General features: G+C 41.7%; 1 protein-coding gene across 6 annotated transcripts in view; it reads right to left on the bottom strand.

Annotated features, from left to right (window-relative positions):
* ZNF521 (zinc finger protein 521) overlaps positions 1–19,135 on the bottom strand; it is a 277,871-nt gene that overhangs the window by 154,240 nt on the left and 104,496 nt on the right. For all 6 annotated transcript variants that reach the window (XM_059138909.1, XM_059138903.1, XM_059138907.1 and 3 more), the window contains one exon: positions 4,815–8,167. In XM_059138909.1, the coding sequence (XP_058994892.1) occupies positions 4,815–7,727 (2,913 nt within the window). In that variant the 5' untranslated portion in view covers positions 7,728–8,167. The remainder of the gene's footprint in view (positions 1–4,814; positions 8,168–19,135) is intronic.

Raw genomic sequence — 19,135 nt, 5'->3', positions numbered from 1 at the left:
TTCATGTGTATGGAAACACGTGAGTGACTATCTCCAGCAGGCAACTGTGGGTGTGGGTCTGAATATCAGTGCAAAGGTGTAAGTCACAGATACCCTTTTTAAAATCCGTTTCATCGAGAGGTAATTCACATATGAAAATTCACTAATTTTACACCTGGTGGGTATTAACAAATGCATACAGTCATGTAGCCACCGCCACAATCAAGATATGGAATATTTCCCTCAGTGCTCCCCCCCCCCCCGCCCCGAAAGTTCCCTCCTGCATTTGGGAGATATCATTTGGAGAGTCATCCATAAAATGTGGTAGCAGGAGCCATGGGAGTGGATGAGGCCACATGGAGGGGGTATGCAGAATGAGAGTAGCCACAGGGCACAAACTTGTAGGAGCAGACAGAGGAAGTAGGCTACACATCCCTCCATAAAGGCAACCAGGAGGGAAAAAGGATGCTTGGTAAAGAGGAAAGAGGCAATAACGAGAAGTAGAACAGTGAGCAAACTAGGATAAGTTCTCTTTAAGGAAAAAACAAACAACCCCCCCCCCCAAAAAAAAAAACAAAAACAGCATTGCATGGGTCAGTTATCAGCAGAGACCTTAAAGAAGTCAGCTGCCGTAAAGTGATGGAAACAGATGATCCCTTGCAGTGGGTGGAGGAAGGGAATGACCACAGAAAGTAAGACAGCAACACAGAGAGGATTTTATGAAAAGAATACGGGATGAGACGGCAACCCGAGGACAGTCCAGTGGATTTACGAAAAGAGAATCTTGAGTCTGGAGTTAGAAAGCCAGCTGCCCAGAGCTCCTTGCCTACCACTTCCTAGCTGTGTCACCTTAGATCTCAATTTATCTGGACCTGGTTTGCTGCCTGTAAAATAAGGCAGCTTAATCAGATGGTCTCCAGAGTCCCTTCTGGTTCTGATTCTGTGGCTCTGCATAGCCAGCAACACAGACACAGATGGAAACCCTTGCAAGAGCAATTTCAGCAGACTGGCGGGGATGGCGTGAGCTGAAATGTTTGAGTAAATGGCCCCTTGAAGAAACCCGGTGATCAGACGTCCTGGAGAAATGGAAGCAGAAGGACACATGCTTCTAATGTCATCCTAAGAAAACATATTAAGGTCCAAATGGGGCAGAACCTGACCAGGCTGGGCCAGTGTCAATGAACTCCAGAAGAAGAACTAACATTTATTCAACACACAGTAAATGTCAGTAACTCTGCAAGGTGTTTCGTGTATGGAAAAATCTGGATGGCCAGCATTCTTCTTGTGTCAGTTTATCTCTCCCGTTTACGGAATTGTTGTAGGTAACGGCCGTCCGGCATAAATGCATATCATCCACGATCTCTGAGAGCCAAAGGGAAATGAATAGGTTCCCCTAAATATTTCATTCAAAACAAAGACTCCATAGCAAATTTAGATTGATAATTGTAGGATTTGGACACAAAGAAAACATCTTCACAAATTCAGGAAGCATTATGCAGAAGAATTCAGATCTTTTGTCTTCAATCCCAAATTTCTCTATTCCATGACAGCTACCTACTCTTATGCTTCCATAAGTGTCCCGTGCCTTGTCTTCCATCCATTTCTTGGATCGCATGCATTTATCCAGTACGTAGCCTTCCCTAGATTATATCTAAATCCCTTTTAACTAGGTAATCTAGTCTCGACCAAAAAACATTCTTTTCAGTCTTTGAAATACTCATTCCAGTGTCTACCAATACCCTTATGTGATCACAAGTCAGAGCCCAGAAAAAAAATCTAATCTTGTTCTTGACAATATCTGTGTATCCGGGTTTTATTATGTCCCGTGGTCTCCTTTTCTCTTCTGAAGTCTCAATCCTCAGCAAGAAGAGATGAAAATACCACCTACAGCACTAAGCCCTTCATTCCTGCCTAGGACACTGAAGTCAGGAGACATACATGCCACACTTCTTTTTGTGATAAAATTTATTCCTGCACAGCACCCCTGTCTTTGGGCAAAGACTTACGTAATAACTTCTCTTTTACCTACATGGTAAAAAAATTTACACAACACACAGGAGAAGTCACAGAAGCTTAACTTGACTAACAAAGAATGTAAGCAAATTAATTTTTATTATAGGTCTTTTTCTTGCTGATGCATTATTTGAGGCTCCTTTTTGTAAAATTCCACGTGTTTAGATTAATATTCTATGTCAAGTCCAAATTATATGGCCTACTATACATTTTTAAGTACAGAGGCTATCAGAAAGGAAGTGAGCACATGAAATTTTATGATCTAAATAGTGTAATGAAGAAAAAATAACAATGATGAAAATGTCAACCAAATTAGCACAGAGGAAAAATGCACAGCTGAATCCTAATATCTGGTCAGGTAAAAACATTGCTACATGCTCCTAATAATCAGGCTTAATAAGGAAGGCACCTTACCCTTCTGCTTAAAGAGTCACTTTTAAGCCTTGGTATGTAGGTGCTTACAAAATACTACTGTAAAAATTACAATTAGGGTACCTGGACAGCTCAGTCAGTCTGACTCTTGATTTTTGGCTCAGGTCATGATCTCTCAGGGTTGTGAGACAGAACCCAGTGTCAGGCTCCTGGATTCAGCTCAGGGTCTGCTTGAGATTCTCTCTCTCTACTCCTCCCCCTCCCAAATAAGTAAATGAAAAAATAAAATCTTAAAAAAAAAGAATTACAATTAAGAAATACTTTTAAATATATCTTCTACATTATTCTATTTAACGGCAGGATATAGTTAAACTTAATCATGAAGATTTTAGGTATAATTAAAAACTTGACCACCCCTTAATGATAAGTTCTCTAAGCAAGTAATTCTAACCAAATTAACATGTAAAGATTATTCATATGTTCTCCTCCATTTAAAAAATAAATCTCAACTCAAGTGGTATAGTAATATATAGCAATTTAGGAACATCAGAAAACATAAACCAAGAAAAAACAGGCACAATGCCTTTCTATAATCTACTAAGAAACAAGAGACTGATTTTGCTTGATTTTAAACAAACACACCACCACAATCATACACACACACACACACACGAATGCAGCCATTTCAAATCAATTTTATGCACCATTTAAATTAAACATGAATATACAAACTCCCCTCTATATGTTAGGCATAGCAAAATAAGAAAGGGGAGAGGAGTAATTTTCTGCATAAATGTTTTTCTAAAATTCTTGTTCACAAGCATTTTAAAAACAAGACATTTTGGGGACAAGTGGGTAAATTTGAATATGGACATCTTATAGATGACATTACAGATCTATTTGATTTCCTTTTTTATCTATTTGATTTCTTTAACTGATTTAGTTAATTGCCTTAATTAATAATATTATGATTAAATGAGAAAATGTCCTCCTTCTTAGGAAAACCACGATGTCTGAACTTACTTTCATGTAGTTCAGATTAATAAAAAGTTTGCGGGGGGGGGGAATGTGACAAAATGTTCATATCTGGTAAATCTGCGATATGGATACTCAAACACACCTTCACAGTGTTACTCCCTTAGCTTTTCTATAGGTTTAAACATGTTTGAAAGAAAAAGTTGGAAAAAATAATTCCTCTCATCTGATTAGAACGACCAAAAGACACTACTTGATCCAACACATGAGCCAGGAGCCATTACCAAAACGATGCTCTTCCAACTGTCCTCATCAGTTTGAAAGGACTTCACTTATTTAAATGAGAGAAAGGTGCAGATTTACTTGGAAGGAGAGAAAGGAAAGCAGCTTCAAAGTTTGGGAGCTTGCCTGTCACACAGATGCCACATTTCAGGAGGAGAGGCTCTGTGTCAGTCTTCCCGGCTCTCCCCTACCAGCTGACTGATGGCTATCTGCAGGGATGTGCAGGGGGGCCTCCAAGAGGGTGTGAGTGCAGAAACAAGATAAGGAAAATGCAGTGACCCCAAACTGAAGGGAGGTGGATCTCCCTGGGGTTTTCATTTGGATGGATCTCCAGATAGGGGCAGGTAGGGAAGTGGAAAGAACTCTTAGAAACTAGGTGATAAAGCATAAAGAAATTATAATAAAATGAGCCATCCTCTGCTCAGCTTCAAGGACTGGTGACTTATAAAACTATTTCATTGTAAATGAACTTATTTTTCATACTCATTATGGCAAAGAAGGCATGAAACCACTCTTACACTAAGGGAAAAAAAAAAAAATCCACTTTCATTTTGAAACCCAAGCCCAGAGAGTGAAGACTCGGGGACATTTAAGGGGACTCCTTGAAAAGGAACATTGGGCACGTGGCGCTTGATAAATGTAGGGGCTTTTAAAAAACCCTGTTGTGTGAAAATATTTTGCTCACCACCCAGAAGTCAAAGAGAAACAGTGAGTGTTGACAACATGGTATTATAAAGCCACCCCTACCCAATTTGTTTTCCACAAATATATATATATTCCTTTTAATTTACTCTAAGCCAGCATGTTGGCCCATAGCATCTTACTTTTATGTCATTATCTCTCTGCCATACACACAAGTCATAGCTGGGGATTTCAACTCGCGGTGAAGCTATGCTGAGATTCCAGATCTCAGTGGTGCTGGCATGAGTGCTGATCTCTTCAGTCATAGAGAAGACAATATCCTAGGGAGACTGGAATTAGTCCTATTTTGCATCATTCAAGCCAAAATGCTGCTTATCAAGAAGCAAGTAATTGCTGGCTAATGGCTATGGGGGTGGGGGTGGAACCCACTGCATTTCAATCTAAGCATCTCTCGGCACATGACAGTAAATAAGGCCGCGGAGAGTGGACACACCAAGTGGCAAGCGTTTCCTGAGGAGGTTAAAAGAGCAAACAGTAAAAAGGCAAGTTACCTCGTCCGACTGGGAGGGACTGATTCTGGGCATTGGCGATACTTGCGGAGTTTTCAACTGTGTGCTGTTGCTATCTGGCACGAGCTCTCGGTGGACCGTTTGGATGTGGTTCTGGAGTTCGCTTTCAGACTCAAACTTAACGTTGCAGCTAGAACAGCGAGTCTTCAGTCCCCCCGCCTTGCCTTTCCCCTCGATGGCAGCAAGATTCTCATTCTGGCCCAGGCCCGGCCTATTCGTGCCGGGAGGGATGTTGATGCCTGGGCTGCCGCTCTTACTGAGGTTCACGCAGCCGGCGCACAGACCATAGGGCAGGCCGTTGATGTCAAGTTTCACCAGATCCTGCTTGGAACGGAACTCTTTGAGGCAAGACGCACACTTGTACAGTTTTTGGACGTGCTGGCCACGCCCCGTGGCCTGGACGGCGGACCCATTCCCTGTCTTTTGCATGTGGAATGTCCCGTGGATTTTGAGTTCCAAGGTGGAGGTCACGGTCTGCATGCAGACCACGCAGCGAAATCCCGTGAGGGAATTCCGCAAGTCAGGGTGCATTTGGCAATGCTCTAAAAACTCCTCTTCGCTCTGGAGAGGCATCTTGCAAATGCGGCAGTTGCCCGTGTCGAGACTCTTACTGTGCGTGACTTTGTGCTCGGTCAGGGTTAAAAGGGAGGGAAACCGCTCTCCACAGATAGGGCACATGTAGTGTTTGACGGGGCCGAGGTGGGTCTGCATATGCTCGCGGAGGCCATTTTCGGAGAAGAAGGTTCGAGAGCACACGTTACACTTATAATTCCCTTTGATGAGCTCGGCTTTCTTCTTCACAATGGCGCTCTCCCCGGGTCTGATGTTGTGGTCCCGGAGCTGGTGGTTCTGCAGCAGGGTCTCCATGGTGTAGGCCGCCCCACAGATGTCACAGCCGTACATCGGCTCCGACGTGTCCACGTCTTCCTCGCTGCCGTCGTGGCTGTTGTGGGACTCCTGGCTGTTGGTCAGCAGGGTCTGCAGCTCCACCTCCTCCTTCTGGACCTGCTCCGAAGCCCCGTTCGCCCCGCAGTTGGGAGTCTTGGTCTCAAACACGCAGTGCTTCTCCCGTAGGTGCTTCTCCAGCAGGATGATGGCGTGGAAGGCCTTGCTGCAGAACTTGCAGTTGTACTTCTTGCTGTGGGTGGTGATGTGGCACTGGAGCTCCACCTCGGTGCCAAAAGACTCACCGCAGAAGATGCACTTGTGCACCTTGCCTTGATTTTCCAGGTGGTTGTGTTTCACGTGGAGTTGCAAGTCGGTCTCGTTCCGGAAGTCCCAGTTGCAAGACGTGCACCTGTAGACCTTCTTCTCATTGCTGTGCTTCACGGCCAGGTGGAGCTGAATGGAGACTTTCGAGTCGAAAACTTCTTGGCAGAGCGTGCACCGGAAGAAGACGAAGGTGTGCATGTCCAGCAGGTGTTTCTGAAGGTCGTCCACTGATGTGAACTGCTTGTCGCAGCTCTCGCAGATGTAGTAGGTGGAGGTGATCATGAAATGAATGGTGACGTGCTTCAGCAAGGACTCTTGGTTGGGGAATTCCTTGTTGCACTGAGGGCAGGTCAGTTTGGGGAGCACAGTGTCGAGATGAGTTTTTAGGTGAGTCTGAAAGCTGTCGAGGGACGTGTACTTAGCACCACACTGATTACAGATATACTCTCCCGCCGGACGCCCAGGGGCGCCGCCCACCGCCTGCATCATCTTAAGAGATGTCTGCTCTATGGCCACAGGAGATAAGGGGCTCAAGGCCCTGGATTTCTTGCCGTTGTGAATATAATTCAGGGCCAAGGGAATGTTTTTGTGATTCTCTTTGATATGCTTGTTCAGCTTAAGAACGCTGTTGAATATTGGCGAATTCGTACAGTAAGAACAAGAATAGACTTCTACGACCGGTTCCTTCGGAGTCCCGAGAACGGGAGACCCGAATCGGGAACCACTGAGGTCACAGTGGACCTGTCTTATGTGCTCTTCCAGGGAAGAGTCAGTGAGAAACCCCATGTAGCAATGGGGACAAAAGAACGCATTGCTATCCTTAGCGGCAGGGTTCGCAAATCCGTGAGAGCATCGGATATGTTCCTGAAGGGTGTTGAGGTCATTGACAACTTCAGAGCAGAAGTTGCACTGGTAGACGATGGCAGGCATAGCAGAAACAATCAGACCCGGGTCCTGAGCTTCATGCACTTGCTTGAGATGTTCGTTCAGGTTGTAGAGGGAGGGCAACACCTCCAAGCAATACTGACAGATGTGGGCCTGTTCGGGCTTGTCTAAATGCATCGTCTTCAGGTGAATCTGCAGAACGGCCAGACTCGAGAACAACTGCTTGTTGCAGTAAATACAGCTGTAGGTCACTTTCGCCTGTTTACTCGAGGGGACAGTCAGGTCGGGGGTCTGCTGGGCGGCCCGCTTCCTCCCCCGGCTCTTCGGGATGGGCGGGGCAGCCTCCACCATGGTCGAGCTGTCCACGGAGAGGTTGGAATCCGGAGTCGTGCTGGACACGGACGTGTAGCCCACCGTGACCAGAGAGGGGCTGTTGCTGTGGTTGCATGACTCGGCCTGCTGGTGGCTGTCCATGTGGCTGTACAGCTCCTCGACGGTGTGGAAGCTCTCCGAGCAGATGCTGCAGGAGTTCTTCTTCTCCCCGCCATGCACCTGCTCCATGTGGTTCATGAGCGGCGTCTCCTCCACAAAGAGCTCGTGGCAGTAGATGCACTGGAGGGCCGCCCGGTCCTCGTTCGGGGAGCACTCGGGGTGGCACTCCGCGATGTGCTTCTGGAGGTCTTCCGGGAAGTCGAAGCCTTCCTCGCACTGACTGCACTTCTGAGTGTCCTTCATTTTCCAGTCCTCCATCCTGGAGCCAGACTGGGAGCCGTCCTTGTTTCTCTCATGAACCTGCATGTGTCCGTGCAAGGAGCTAGAGGACAGGAACCCACGGCGGCAAATGGCACATTTATATGGCTTGTTGGACGTGTGAGTCTTTAAGTGGATCTTCAAGTGATCACTGCGGGAGAATGCAGCGTCGCATTCGCTGCAGTGGTACTTCTTGTCCCCCGTGTGGAGCTTGATATGGCGGTCTCGGCTCCGCTTGTGTTTGAACAGCCGACTGCAATAGGTGCATTTGAAAGGCAGTTTGTCGCTGTGGCTCTGCTCATGGTGCTTTAGGTAGCTGAGGCGGCTAAAGGACTTGTCACAGAATTGGCATGGATACGGGAGTCCGGGGCCGCCTTCTTCCTCTCCAAAATCGCAACCTTCTCCGTGGCTAGGGGAAGTCTGGTCCTTGCTAGAAGGTGAGGAAGCTGGCCAAGAGCAGGTGGGATCATCTTCAACATCCACTCCATCTGCAAGGAGAAGCAAGGGAACATTTCATCTCACGGGCTGAGACCTCGAGAGCGAGTTTACCTACCATTCTCGACAAGTCCATTAACGGTCGGACCATGTAGAACCTTCCGGTGGAGGGGAGGGGACCAAAAAAAAAAAAACCCGGAGGACAAAATAGTTGAGAGGAACACTTTCAAATCTGAGCCCAAAGCTTTTATTCTACATTTACTTTTTACTGGCTTATAAAATGTAAGAAGATATTAAATAGTTCTATGTCTAAATTACCACTTTTATTACTTTTTATCATTTTTCCTTAGAAGCAAGGTATATATTACGCATCGACAATTTTATTAAAATGCAGACTTTAATATATTTAATGTTTCTTCTGTATTCATTCTAAAATGATTTGCATATTATGGGAGCATCTGAAGAACCAAATGAAAAGAGGAAATATTACAGGAATGATTTAAAATTAATGCAGTCAACCCAGATGTCTAATATTTAATAAAAAATTCCCTCTACATTTTGCTTGTTTTTCTATAAAAAGGCAATTCTGAGGACCAAAATCTTTTATGGGGTTCTTATTGATACAGACCTTATTGCTTTCAGCAAAAAAATATTAAAAAGTAAGCACATGGAGGAAGACAGAAAACACAATAATAATTACGTCTTGTGTAATGAAAGACAACCAGGATTTCTTCAATAACTGAAAGATTCGAATACCATAGGCCAGAAAATGGATTATTAAATGTTAGCAGGGTACCGCTAGATATTACATGTAGCTAGGATCAGCCAGGATCAAGAAAAAATGAGAGTTTCACAAGGGCCAGATTGTAATAGTGTATTTTGTTTGGAAAGTTCAAGAGGTGGCCCACCATTTCTTCCTTTTGCAAAAGCTTCAGCGGCATGAACTTCCTTAGCCAAACAGGACCTGCACTTTGAGGTGAGCAGAGACAAAGCAACTTGTGAAAAACTGGAAACAGGAAAAGTGATAAATGATTATGGTAAATGCTGAAAGATTTATGAGTAACAAAGAGAAGACAAACAAGACTGAAAGCCAGATATAACCTTAGCAAGTTATCCATAAAGTAACTCTACCTTATATTGGGTGTTTTTTAACTATGTTCTTGGCAAACATGCACTCCTATCCCTGTTGCTTTCTTAACATCCAAGTGGAAAATAAGACCTTCTCAAGTAGGTTATAAAACCTCTTTTTTGCTTTTCAAAACAATCTATCATTCAAGGCGAGAAGAAACTGTAAAAGCTTTTCACTCTCCAAAAGAGCAAGATTTTTCAGAAATGCAGATGAGTAAAGACCATCAAGTGAAGCTGGTGGACACAGTGATCCTATTAGGATAATAGGTTCAATTAGAATATTATTAGGATATTCTAATAAAATCCGATTAGAATGTGATCAAGTAAGTTTTTAAATTCTTCAAAGCTCAAGTTCACTAGCAAGCTATATTATTAACATAAAAGTAGAAACTGGCAAGCATTATGTAAACAAATTCCACGTCTGCTTTCTTTAAGGTAACAAGATTTTACTAGATTATCAGCCTCTTGCTTATCCACAGGAAACAGATGAGGATCATTCCTTTCCTGCATCTAGAAACTGATGACAACACCATCTCACTATCAATGCCAGATGGCAACCATCTAACTCTGAGAAAACAACCAAACACCATTCCTGGATCCCTGCCCACTGCAACAAAGCTTCGCAATACAAGTTGAAAATCGCATGATTTTACATCCTCATTTATAGGAGTCTGTAACCCAACATGTTTCCAGCATAAAAAAGGATCTGATAGTTGTGGCTTTGACTTAAATTTAAAGGTGAGTGCGAAGGAAGAACCTAGACAGACAAGCTCAACTCACCATCAACCATCAGATAGAAAAATGATTTTTAAAATTTTAAAACAAAACAAAACAAACCCTCAATGGTGATTCTAGCTTTCCTTTTAAAAAACTATGAGGCACCTAACGACGGTGTCCCTAAAACAAACCAAAGTTTTAAAATATTTCCTTTAAGTGAAAAAATTGCTATTTATTAAATTTGTTCAGCATTCTAGGTCAAAAATCTAATATAGTTCAGATTTCTCTTTCAGGCTTATATCTGTTGTTTCACTGAAAAATATTTTCAAACACATCATCTCATTGGTACAGTTGGGAAAACAGTGAATCAGAATTTATCCTGAATCTAGACTCAAAGAAAATAACTACTGACCCTAAAAATTTAGCAAGTGAACTTATTATTAAATTGTAGATTGTGTCCAGGCATGATATACTGTTACACAAATGTACAAAAAATTACAGAGCAATCGACCATTATAAATACTGTGCAATCCCTGATACCACTCTTAAATCAGGTTCTTGTCTGTGGCCATGCCTGACTCTACTTATTACATAACTGTTCTCTTAAGCTTGTAAATTTCAACATGTCAAGTGAGCTGAGGGTGAGGATCAAGTTTTTACTCAACCAGGCTTCAAGGGAGCTGGAAACCTTCTCTTCCCTCTCTCCGACCCCTATTATTTGGTCTTGGGGGAAAGGAAAGTGAAAATCACAGATGATGTGTCTTTGTAACCGAAAGACATGAAAAGAGAGTACAGGATTCGGAAGGCTTGGGCTGGGGGTTGGAACAGACGGAGCAGGGTCAAAAGTCTGAGCAGGGAACACTACTTTTAGAAAAATAAATAAAGGTTTCATGAAAGGCTGATTTCTATTTTAAAATCTAAATGGTAAAAAAAAAAAAAAAAAACCCTCATTTGCTAGTACTATAAATACGGATGTGTGCTCCCAGGGACACACAAGGCACTCAGTGACAAAACTCCCAGTGGGGTTGGTCCTGGCTCCAAGGGTATCGGTCTCCCAAGACTTCTGGTGGTGGTGGTGTGGCCACTATTCTCTGAGGTCTGCCTAAGTCTAGAAAGCTGCCCGTCTCCAGGAACTTCAGCTTTCTGGCAGTCACCACGCAAACCGTGTTTAGATGGCTAATACAGATTTGAACAATTTCACGTTCTTTTTTTCACATGGGAGAAAACTACGGAGGATTCTTCCAGGGCTGGTTTCTGAATCAACTCAAACTCTCTTTTTCCCTCAGCACTAAGTGCTACTTACAGGAATGTCTTTCTGCCGGTCCAATGGCAGGTTTTCTGCATTTCAATGTGAAGTACTTAACATGTCCATGTTACATTTTAATTTTTGGAATCAGTCACTTCACATTAGGTGACTCTCAGAACTGTAGCTCTTACAGCCGGGAGAGGGGGGAAAAAAAAAAAAGAAAGAAAGAAAAGAAAAGAAACAACTTTGCTGGAAACCAGCTCCCTGGCCTAAAAGTCTATTTAAAGATGCAAATGTGTGTGCATAGTTAGTGCAGATGTTTTTCTACAGCAACTGTACTTGCTGAGTTTCGCCATTTCCATAAAGCACATTAAAACAAGTGTGTGAACACTGAGAGATGAAAGTCTCCAACACTCCTGAGACTTTCAGTGGAAAGTAGAGCCGCCTTACTTTTCTCCAAGCAGACAGGAATGCCCATGATTCAGCAGCCTGAGTAAATAAAAGAGGTCCTTATTTCCTAATTTTGCTGGCTGGCCACACTGCAGCAGCCTCTGTGTTCCTGCCAAAGGGGATGCAGGACTGGAACTACACCCAGCCGCTGAAGGCCTGTCTTTGTTAGCCAGCCAGGCTTTCCCGACCATCTTCTGGCAACAAAACGACCATATCCTGCAAGGAAGACCTCCATCTCAGGCTTGATGGTTCTCCAGTCTGCCGAAAAGGACGAAACGACAGATTTCGCCGGGTCTGTGTCGGAGGAGGACAGCTGGAAACTCAGTTAGCGGCGGAGCAACACCTGTTCGGTCATATTTACGGGGGAAAGCGCTCACGAACAAAACAGTGAAGTCAGACTAGGAGAAGGTGTTCCACAGAGCACAAAGTACCTTTGTGATATAAGCCACTGGCCCCCTGTGTGCCAGCCTGGGGAGGAGACGGCAAAGACTGGGTGTGATGTTATCCTGGCTACTGGGGATGAAAGGCGAGCGCACCCCCCAGAAGGGTGCATCGGTTGCCAATCAGGGACCCGACCCGCCGGCAGAGAAAGGCTAAGGGTCCTGGCCACTCTTTCTGGCTTTCAAGCCAAACTGAAGTCGCTGATAAAAATAAAAATAATAATAGCAGCAATAAGATCAAAGAAGTAGGAAGAGAGGATGTGCGGAAAGGTTTGGGATGATGCCAGTGTTTATTTTGCACCACTGAGCGCGTGTTGAGGGCAGGAAGCGTGCCTTTCAGAATGTTGACTCTCACAATATGGGCCGCCTGAAATTATTAAGGAGAAAGTAAAATATGGCGGAGGGAATCACTGTAGACGTTAAAGAAATTATCCAGAGCTCCAAAGTTATGGAAACTTTTGACATTTTTCGTTCTTCACATGGCTGGGCCCTTGAGAAGCTGGCTTACTGATATCCTTTTGCTACCTGAACTCATTCACTGCAACGGCAGGGTACTCTAAACTGCCCTTCGGGGACTCAGTATCGTGTGTGTGCAAGTGCCACACAGCAAGGTTCCTTAACAGGGACAGGATTTACATCTGTGGTTACTTTTTAAGTGAGGAAAAGTACAAATATGGACAGGTCTGCTGCCTCTGTTTTCAGGAGTGTGATGACTCAAAATGAGAAGAAAAAGTCAAGAGTCTGGAGTTTTATTTCTAGCTTCATTACTGACTTAGAGAGTGACCTGGCCAAGTCATTTAATCTGGCCCTACCTAGGTACCTCACCTGCAAAATGAATATAATAATTCTTGCTCCTGCCCCTCTGGGGTGTTCCAGAGATGAGTGAATGTTTCTGGGGCACCTATCATCCCTGGAAGGAAAGCGGAATAAGTAAACAAAAGGATTTACATGTGTGGCATGCATTTATATTTCCATATGTAAGAGTGTTTAGTGTAAACATATTTTAACTTGTTCTTTCCTTTAATGAAACCACTGGAAGATTATCTTTCAGGATCGGCCCCATGGAAATCTACAGTGCCTTAAGCGTTGTACATTCCGTCATCAAGAAAATAAAACATAAATAGCTGGTGATATCTAAAAATTAATGGACCATAAATCCAGGCTGACTTTGTTCCAAGTATTAAATTATCATACATAAGATATAATCTTGGGTCTTTACAGACAGATAACCTTGGAACAAGTGTTTTGCTCTGTAATTCTGAAGCCAAGTATGTAATTTTCAAAGTACCTCTCAACACTAGCAATACAGTCATTGCATTACTTAACATCAAAATAAGTTCATTTAGAAGATGATCTTTCAAGTGTGGAACAATAGGTTAAAACACAAGACCCAAGCAGATTTCCAGGTTATTTCCTCCACCAGCTTAAAATGATTATTTCTGCCAGCACAGGCCCTGTAAGAGCAATTCTGAACTCTCATATTAAAAAGAGTTCATAGTCCTTTTTGCATTCATTAATTACCCGAGCCACCTTAAAAGAAACAGAGAATCCCGAGGGGAATATGTAGTTGTGCACAAAGATGAAGAGAAGCTAGGCACCACTCAAAGAGAACAGTGTCGTCACTTCACAGAGGAGACAGAAATATTTCTTGTGTTAACCTGCTGCTATCACAGTAACAATTTGACATCACCATATGTAAAACCGTCTAACCAAATTACACAATACATTTTTAAAGCAGTGGTTTTCGAGGGCTAAAGGATACGGTCGGTTCTGAATAAACCATTACGTATTATTACACAATTGCTTCCTTTCATTCTCAATAGAAATGTCAACAGTTTTAGAAAAGCTGCAATTTTAATGATATAACTTTCATACTTTTTGCAAAAATCAACAGCTCCACATGAAATTCACTTCTTTGTCATAAAACTTATTTAACTACTTGAAAATGTGTACTCTTTATGGGGTGTTCAAAAGAGAAATGTAAACTTTAAAATTATTTATAATTCACAGATGCTTTTAAATTCTGTAATATCCGAATTGTTCTAGAAGGACCAATTAAATGCATTAACGGTTAGGTTACGAGGGAAAAGAGTGGTCACCTATTAATGATAGCAGCTGGGGGGAGCAGGAATTGGTGGCGCACATTTTTTACCACAGTATGAAGAGGAATTCCAGATATCAGAGCTCACTCTCAACCAGAAAAAAGAAGTTCACTCTCCCCCCAACAATCCTTTAACGCTTCAGATGTGCCAACATAAGAGATAAGAAGTTGTTATCACTCCTCCACTGCCCGCCATGGGTCTTCATATCCACACTGTCTCTTTCGCCAGACACATTTCTATTTTGTGTGCAGAGAGAAGTACAAATGTTTTGCTTACTGTTGCTTAAAGTTCACTTGAACAGACGGAGCTCAATGAATTCCATCTTCCGCAGCCAAATTAAACAGAAAACAGTGCATTCTTAAGCAGTTCACACTTAACTCCACCTCTCAAATCAGAGGAAAAAGCTGACGCACAACTAGTTAAAGAACAGTCATCATCTCCCTCACGGAAACCGAGACGTGTTTCTGAAGCCAGACAGAAGGAAAAGGGTTTCCATTTATGTGGGGGGTGAGGACCGCTTTACTTTTTCTATCTTTTGGCTCACTTAAAAACATATATAACTAATGATAAGCGTCAACCTCTTGGCATCCAATAATTGGTAATTGTGTATTACACATCTGTGTACAGCGCTGCAAAGGAGAGCCTTCTACATTATTTAACATGTTTCTTTTTCCTTGAATAATGACAGACATCATCGTGGTGAATTTCCCAAGCTCTCTTTTCTTTTCCTCTCTACTGTTTCAGGTTAGAAGGCATGTTGCCGTTACTTTCTGGTCTTGTATTTACATCAGACCTCACACCACAAAGAATTTGAAACAATTCTTCATTGCTTATTTTGTTCATTCATTCATTTAACCAGCATTTTTAAAGCACCTACTATGTGTTTGAGTCTGTTAGTAGCTTATGCACTCTAGAAATTCCTTATTTTCTTTTAAGTTTTGACTTCCTTATCTATATAATGCCAGAAAAGCGCCAGCCTGTCCCATAATTAATATTATAAGAATCAAACATGACATTGTATAAAAGAGCTTTCTGAATGTTTACAATATAAAAACGCCCTAAATTGCTACTACTACCATGAAAGTCAAAGTTACCTTTAGGTTATAACTGAAAAATGTGGAAACAGCACAAAGGAAAACAAATTAACTATAATTTAGTTGATGCTTTTTTCATATTGAAATTCTACTACTTTTATTTTTTTAAAGATTTATTTATGTGTTTTAGAAAGATAGAGAGAGAGAGAGCAGGGGAAGGGCAGAGGGAGAGAGAGAATTTCAAGCAGACGCCCCCTGAGCACGGAGCCCGACATGGGGCTCAATCCCAGGACCCTGAAATCATGACCTGAGCTGAGGATGTTCAACCCATTAGGCCACCCAGACAACCCTGAAATTCTAATACTTGTAAAGGTAAATCCTGTAAATAAAAGGGGGTACTTTTTTTTAAAAGCGAAAAATAAACAAAAATGCTCCCACCAAAAAAAAACATCTTCTGAATGCTATTATAGTTATCTGGAAAGTTCAATGTGCAGTAGCTATTCCTTAATAGCTGCATATTACCAGGAGGTTGTGATGAACTCATCACCAAAGTAAAACACCATAACAGAGTGGCCTACATTCAAAATCTTGAAGCCACATTACATGTTTCGGACACCAGCTCTATATTTCACATTATTTTACTTGTCTAGAAATTTCTGGAGGCAAATTCTATTTTGCTTCAATATCCTTTGCCCTAGTGTGAAATACACCTGTTAAACTTTTTTTTTTTTTTTTTTTTTTAATCCACACCTTCTGGAATTCCCAGCAAATTTCTCAGTGGTACCATGCTAATCACTAATAATTCTACATTAACTGCTTCACTGGGGGAGTATAAGGCAAAAGGGATTCTTCCACTAAGAAAACTAACTTTGAAAATATTTTTGTTAGTGAATGATGGGCCTCAGAAAGTTCATTCCACAGCTTTAGTGGTTTTTTGAAGAACTGCCATAACCCACTAGAGTTTTCAAAGCACTCAGATTCTCTTTCCAAGAGGAATCCAGTCTATCGGAGCATTTTATCATATTAAAATCTAGATTACTGAGTATTTTTCCAGCGTGTAGGCTTTGGTCCAATGTTAGTAAGCTTTTGCTCACAAGGAAGTATAATGGTCCTGCAATGATGTTCACTCGGGCTGAATTTCGCTCATATTATATCCACAGCACAGTAAAGCTGACATGAATTTCCAGCAGTTTAAAAAGGCCACACTATATACTTCATTGTGGATAAAGCCACTGGAGAATACAAAAGTGTTGAAAGGCTAAAATTTAATTAATGACCAATTAGCACCCCCTGTGGGTTCATTGTGCAGTAAAGTGATAAATATGGTATGCTAATATAGAAAAAACTGTTACAAAGTTTAGGGGAAAATATTACAATTATCTATTATCTGTGTCTATTTGGCATATTACAATACAATGGACCTCAGTATACTTGATTATGATGTTCATTTGTCTAAAATATGATATGGACCTCTCAGTTCTGGGACAAGCAATCTTTTTTTTTTTTTTTAATTTCAAGGCACAGACCTTGACTCATGCCAGGATGTCAGGCTGGAGTATAAACCCCAGTGCTCTCACAGAGCTGGTGAGTGCACCTAGCTCACCACCCTGCACCAGCAACTCTAAGTAGCTTGTGTTGTCCACTCCTCGGTCAATGCTGATGCATCATATGGGGAGGTTACATATGGTGTTGATATTAATAAACTGGGGGATGCTGGACTGTCTCTGAGACTTTGTGCATAGGAAGAGATCTACAGGAGGAGAAATCACCAACATGCCCCCCCAGGGTAGAGTTTCACGGTTTTTAACAGAATCATTAACTTTTACATTAACACTTAAATAGTAAAACTAAAATTGAAAAATAAGGTCAAATCCCGGTAACCCATATGATATAAAGAGTCCTTTATTTCAAGTGAGATAATGTTTGGTAAACTGTACAGGACAAAACTATTTTCTTAAAATGACTCTAACTAGGGTATAACAAAATATTTCTATACAGATCATACAATATCAAATGCTTAGTCACATAGTTTCTTTTTCCTTCCACTTACCTAATTAGGCAAAATTTGCAAGAGGCAATCCTGAAAATAAGACTGATTACCAAAATAGTGCATTTTCCAGGTACCTTATTCCCCCTTTATTTTCTATTTCTCACTTCTGGTTCAGTTTAGTCTTCCCTAGAAACTCTACCGGAGAATAAATAGAAAAATAAAATCCAAACCAGTGCAACCTTTCTTTTTCCTTCCTTGTTAATGGTCATAGTAATTCATTTATGGGAGAAAAACCCAGTCAAAACTGTGGTATTGTGTGTGTGTGTGTGTGTGTGTGTGTGTTGTGTGTGTTTATGCAGAACTGACTAAAATGTTCAGAATGGACTAATTATTTTTGCCAAAGTAATTTTTGAAATATTTTTGTTATTTCTCATTACAAATAGTAATTTGCCACTTAACAGGAGTCAATGCAAAATCATGTCTTACTGAAACACTTCATTAAGGGACATCTTTATGATGCTATGCTTTTATGATTAATATGTTACATATAATTATAACATTTTTATTAAATTTTATTAAATTCTATATTTAATACAACTGAGATGGAAGTGTCTTGCCAAATACTGCAAAACTTGTGGCAAAGTCATGTCTCACAAACCTCATGATAATTCCTTATTCCTACTTCATTTTGTCTACATCCAAGGTAATTTTAACACAACAAAACAATGTATAAGAATCCAAGGCAGCACAGCCATAGTAACAAGACAAGTAATAAAGCTTGCTGGAGTCAGGGAGACCAGTGGGAGACCCCCTCTGTGCCTGTTTCACGATGACATGTAGGTATCTATTCCTTCAGCACCCAACATCTAGGACACAAGCTAGTATATAAAATTCCACTGAAAACTTAATGTGTTAATACGATTTAAACAAGAGTAAATTAAGAAATTTGAGTCAGCTAATAAGGAATTTGATATGTATCTGCTTAGTCCTCAGGTGAAATGCACCAATTCTGAATCATAATTTTCATGGAGAAATTTAGGACAATGTTTTTGCCATTGAAGAGGGCGATATGGAGAGCAACATGCATCTGGATGTGGCCAAGTCTTATCAGTGTGACCCTTGCAAAAGCATGTTTTGAATACTCAGAGACTTTTTAAAAACATGCTAGTGCAGTTCTGGGATGCTGACCGACTCAGTGCTGTCTGTTAGAAAGCGCTGGTTTCTGAATCTTTAGCGAGCCTCCTTCCACATCTGACCTCTGCTTTTTCCTCTGAAGAGGACCCGATATTGTTTGGCCTGGGTTATGAGCACCTCTGGGTCTGACTTGAGGGATCAAAGGAAAGAAAATAAGTGAATTTGATTGATGCCTACACAGAGTAAAGAAAGTCAGGGCTGTCATTCCTAACTTTTCATATATATGAAACATAAGATGGAATATCTGTGCGAAATCTTAACCTTCAAAAACAAACAAACAAACAAACAAAAAAACCAGTATGGATTTTACCGGTGAGTATACAGGTCAGTGAGGGTGAGGACCATGTCACAATCTCACACTAACGGTAGCAGGTGACAGTAGAACTAAAGCCTGACCCTGAGCCCCGTGCCAAGGCAAGTAGCTTGGTCCATGTGTGAGAGAACTCTCCGAGTGTCCCCTTCCCTAACCCTCCCTGCTAAAACAACAGCTTCCAATGCCACCAAGTCATCTAGTTTTGAATGGGTAAATGAATGGACTTAAAATTGCTCATTTTCTTTTATTAAAGACTTCATTGTGTTTTTTTCCTTTACAAAACTAATTCATGGTAGTTGACATGTTTGTATACATATACACAGAGGACAACAAAAACACCTAATACTGCTATGAAACCATGACCTGCTGTTGACAAGTCAGGACAGCCTGTTTCTTAATTTAATTTC

The sequence above is a fragment of the Mustela lutreola genome, chromosome 11, assembly GCF_030435805.1.
Source record: "Mustela lutreola isolate mMusLut2 chromosome 11, mMusLut2.pri, whole genome shotgun sequence".
NCBI classification, from domain to species: domain Eukaryota; kingdom Metazoa; phylum Chordata; class Mammalia; order Carnivora; family Mustelidae; genus Mustela; species Mustela lutreola.
Note: the sequence above shows the minus strand (reverse complement) of the source record. Positions and strands in the feature narration are given on the sequence as shown.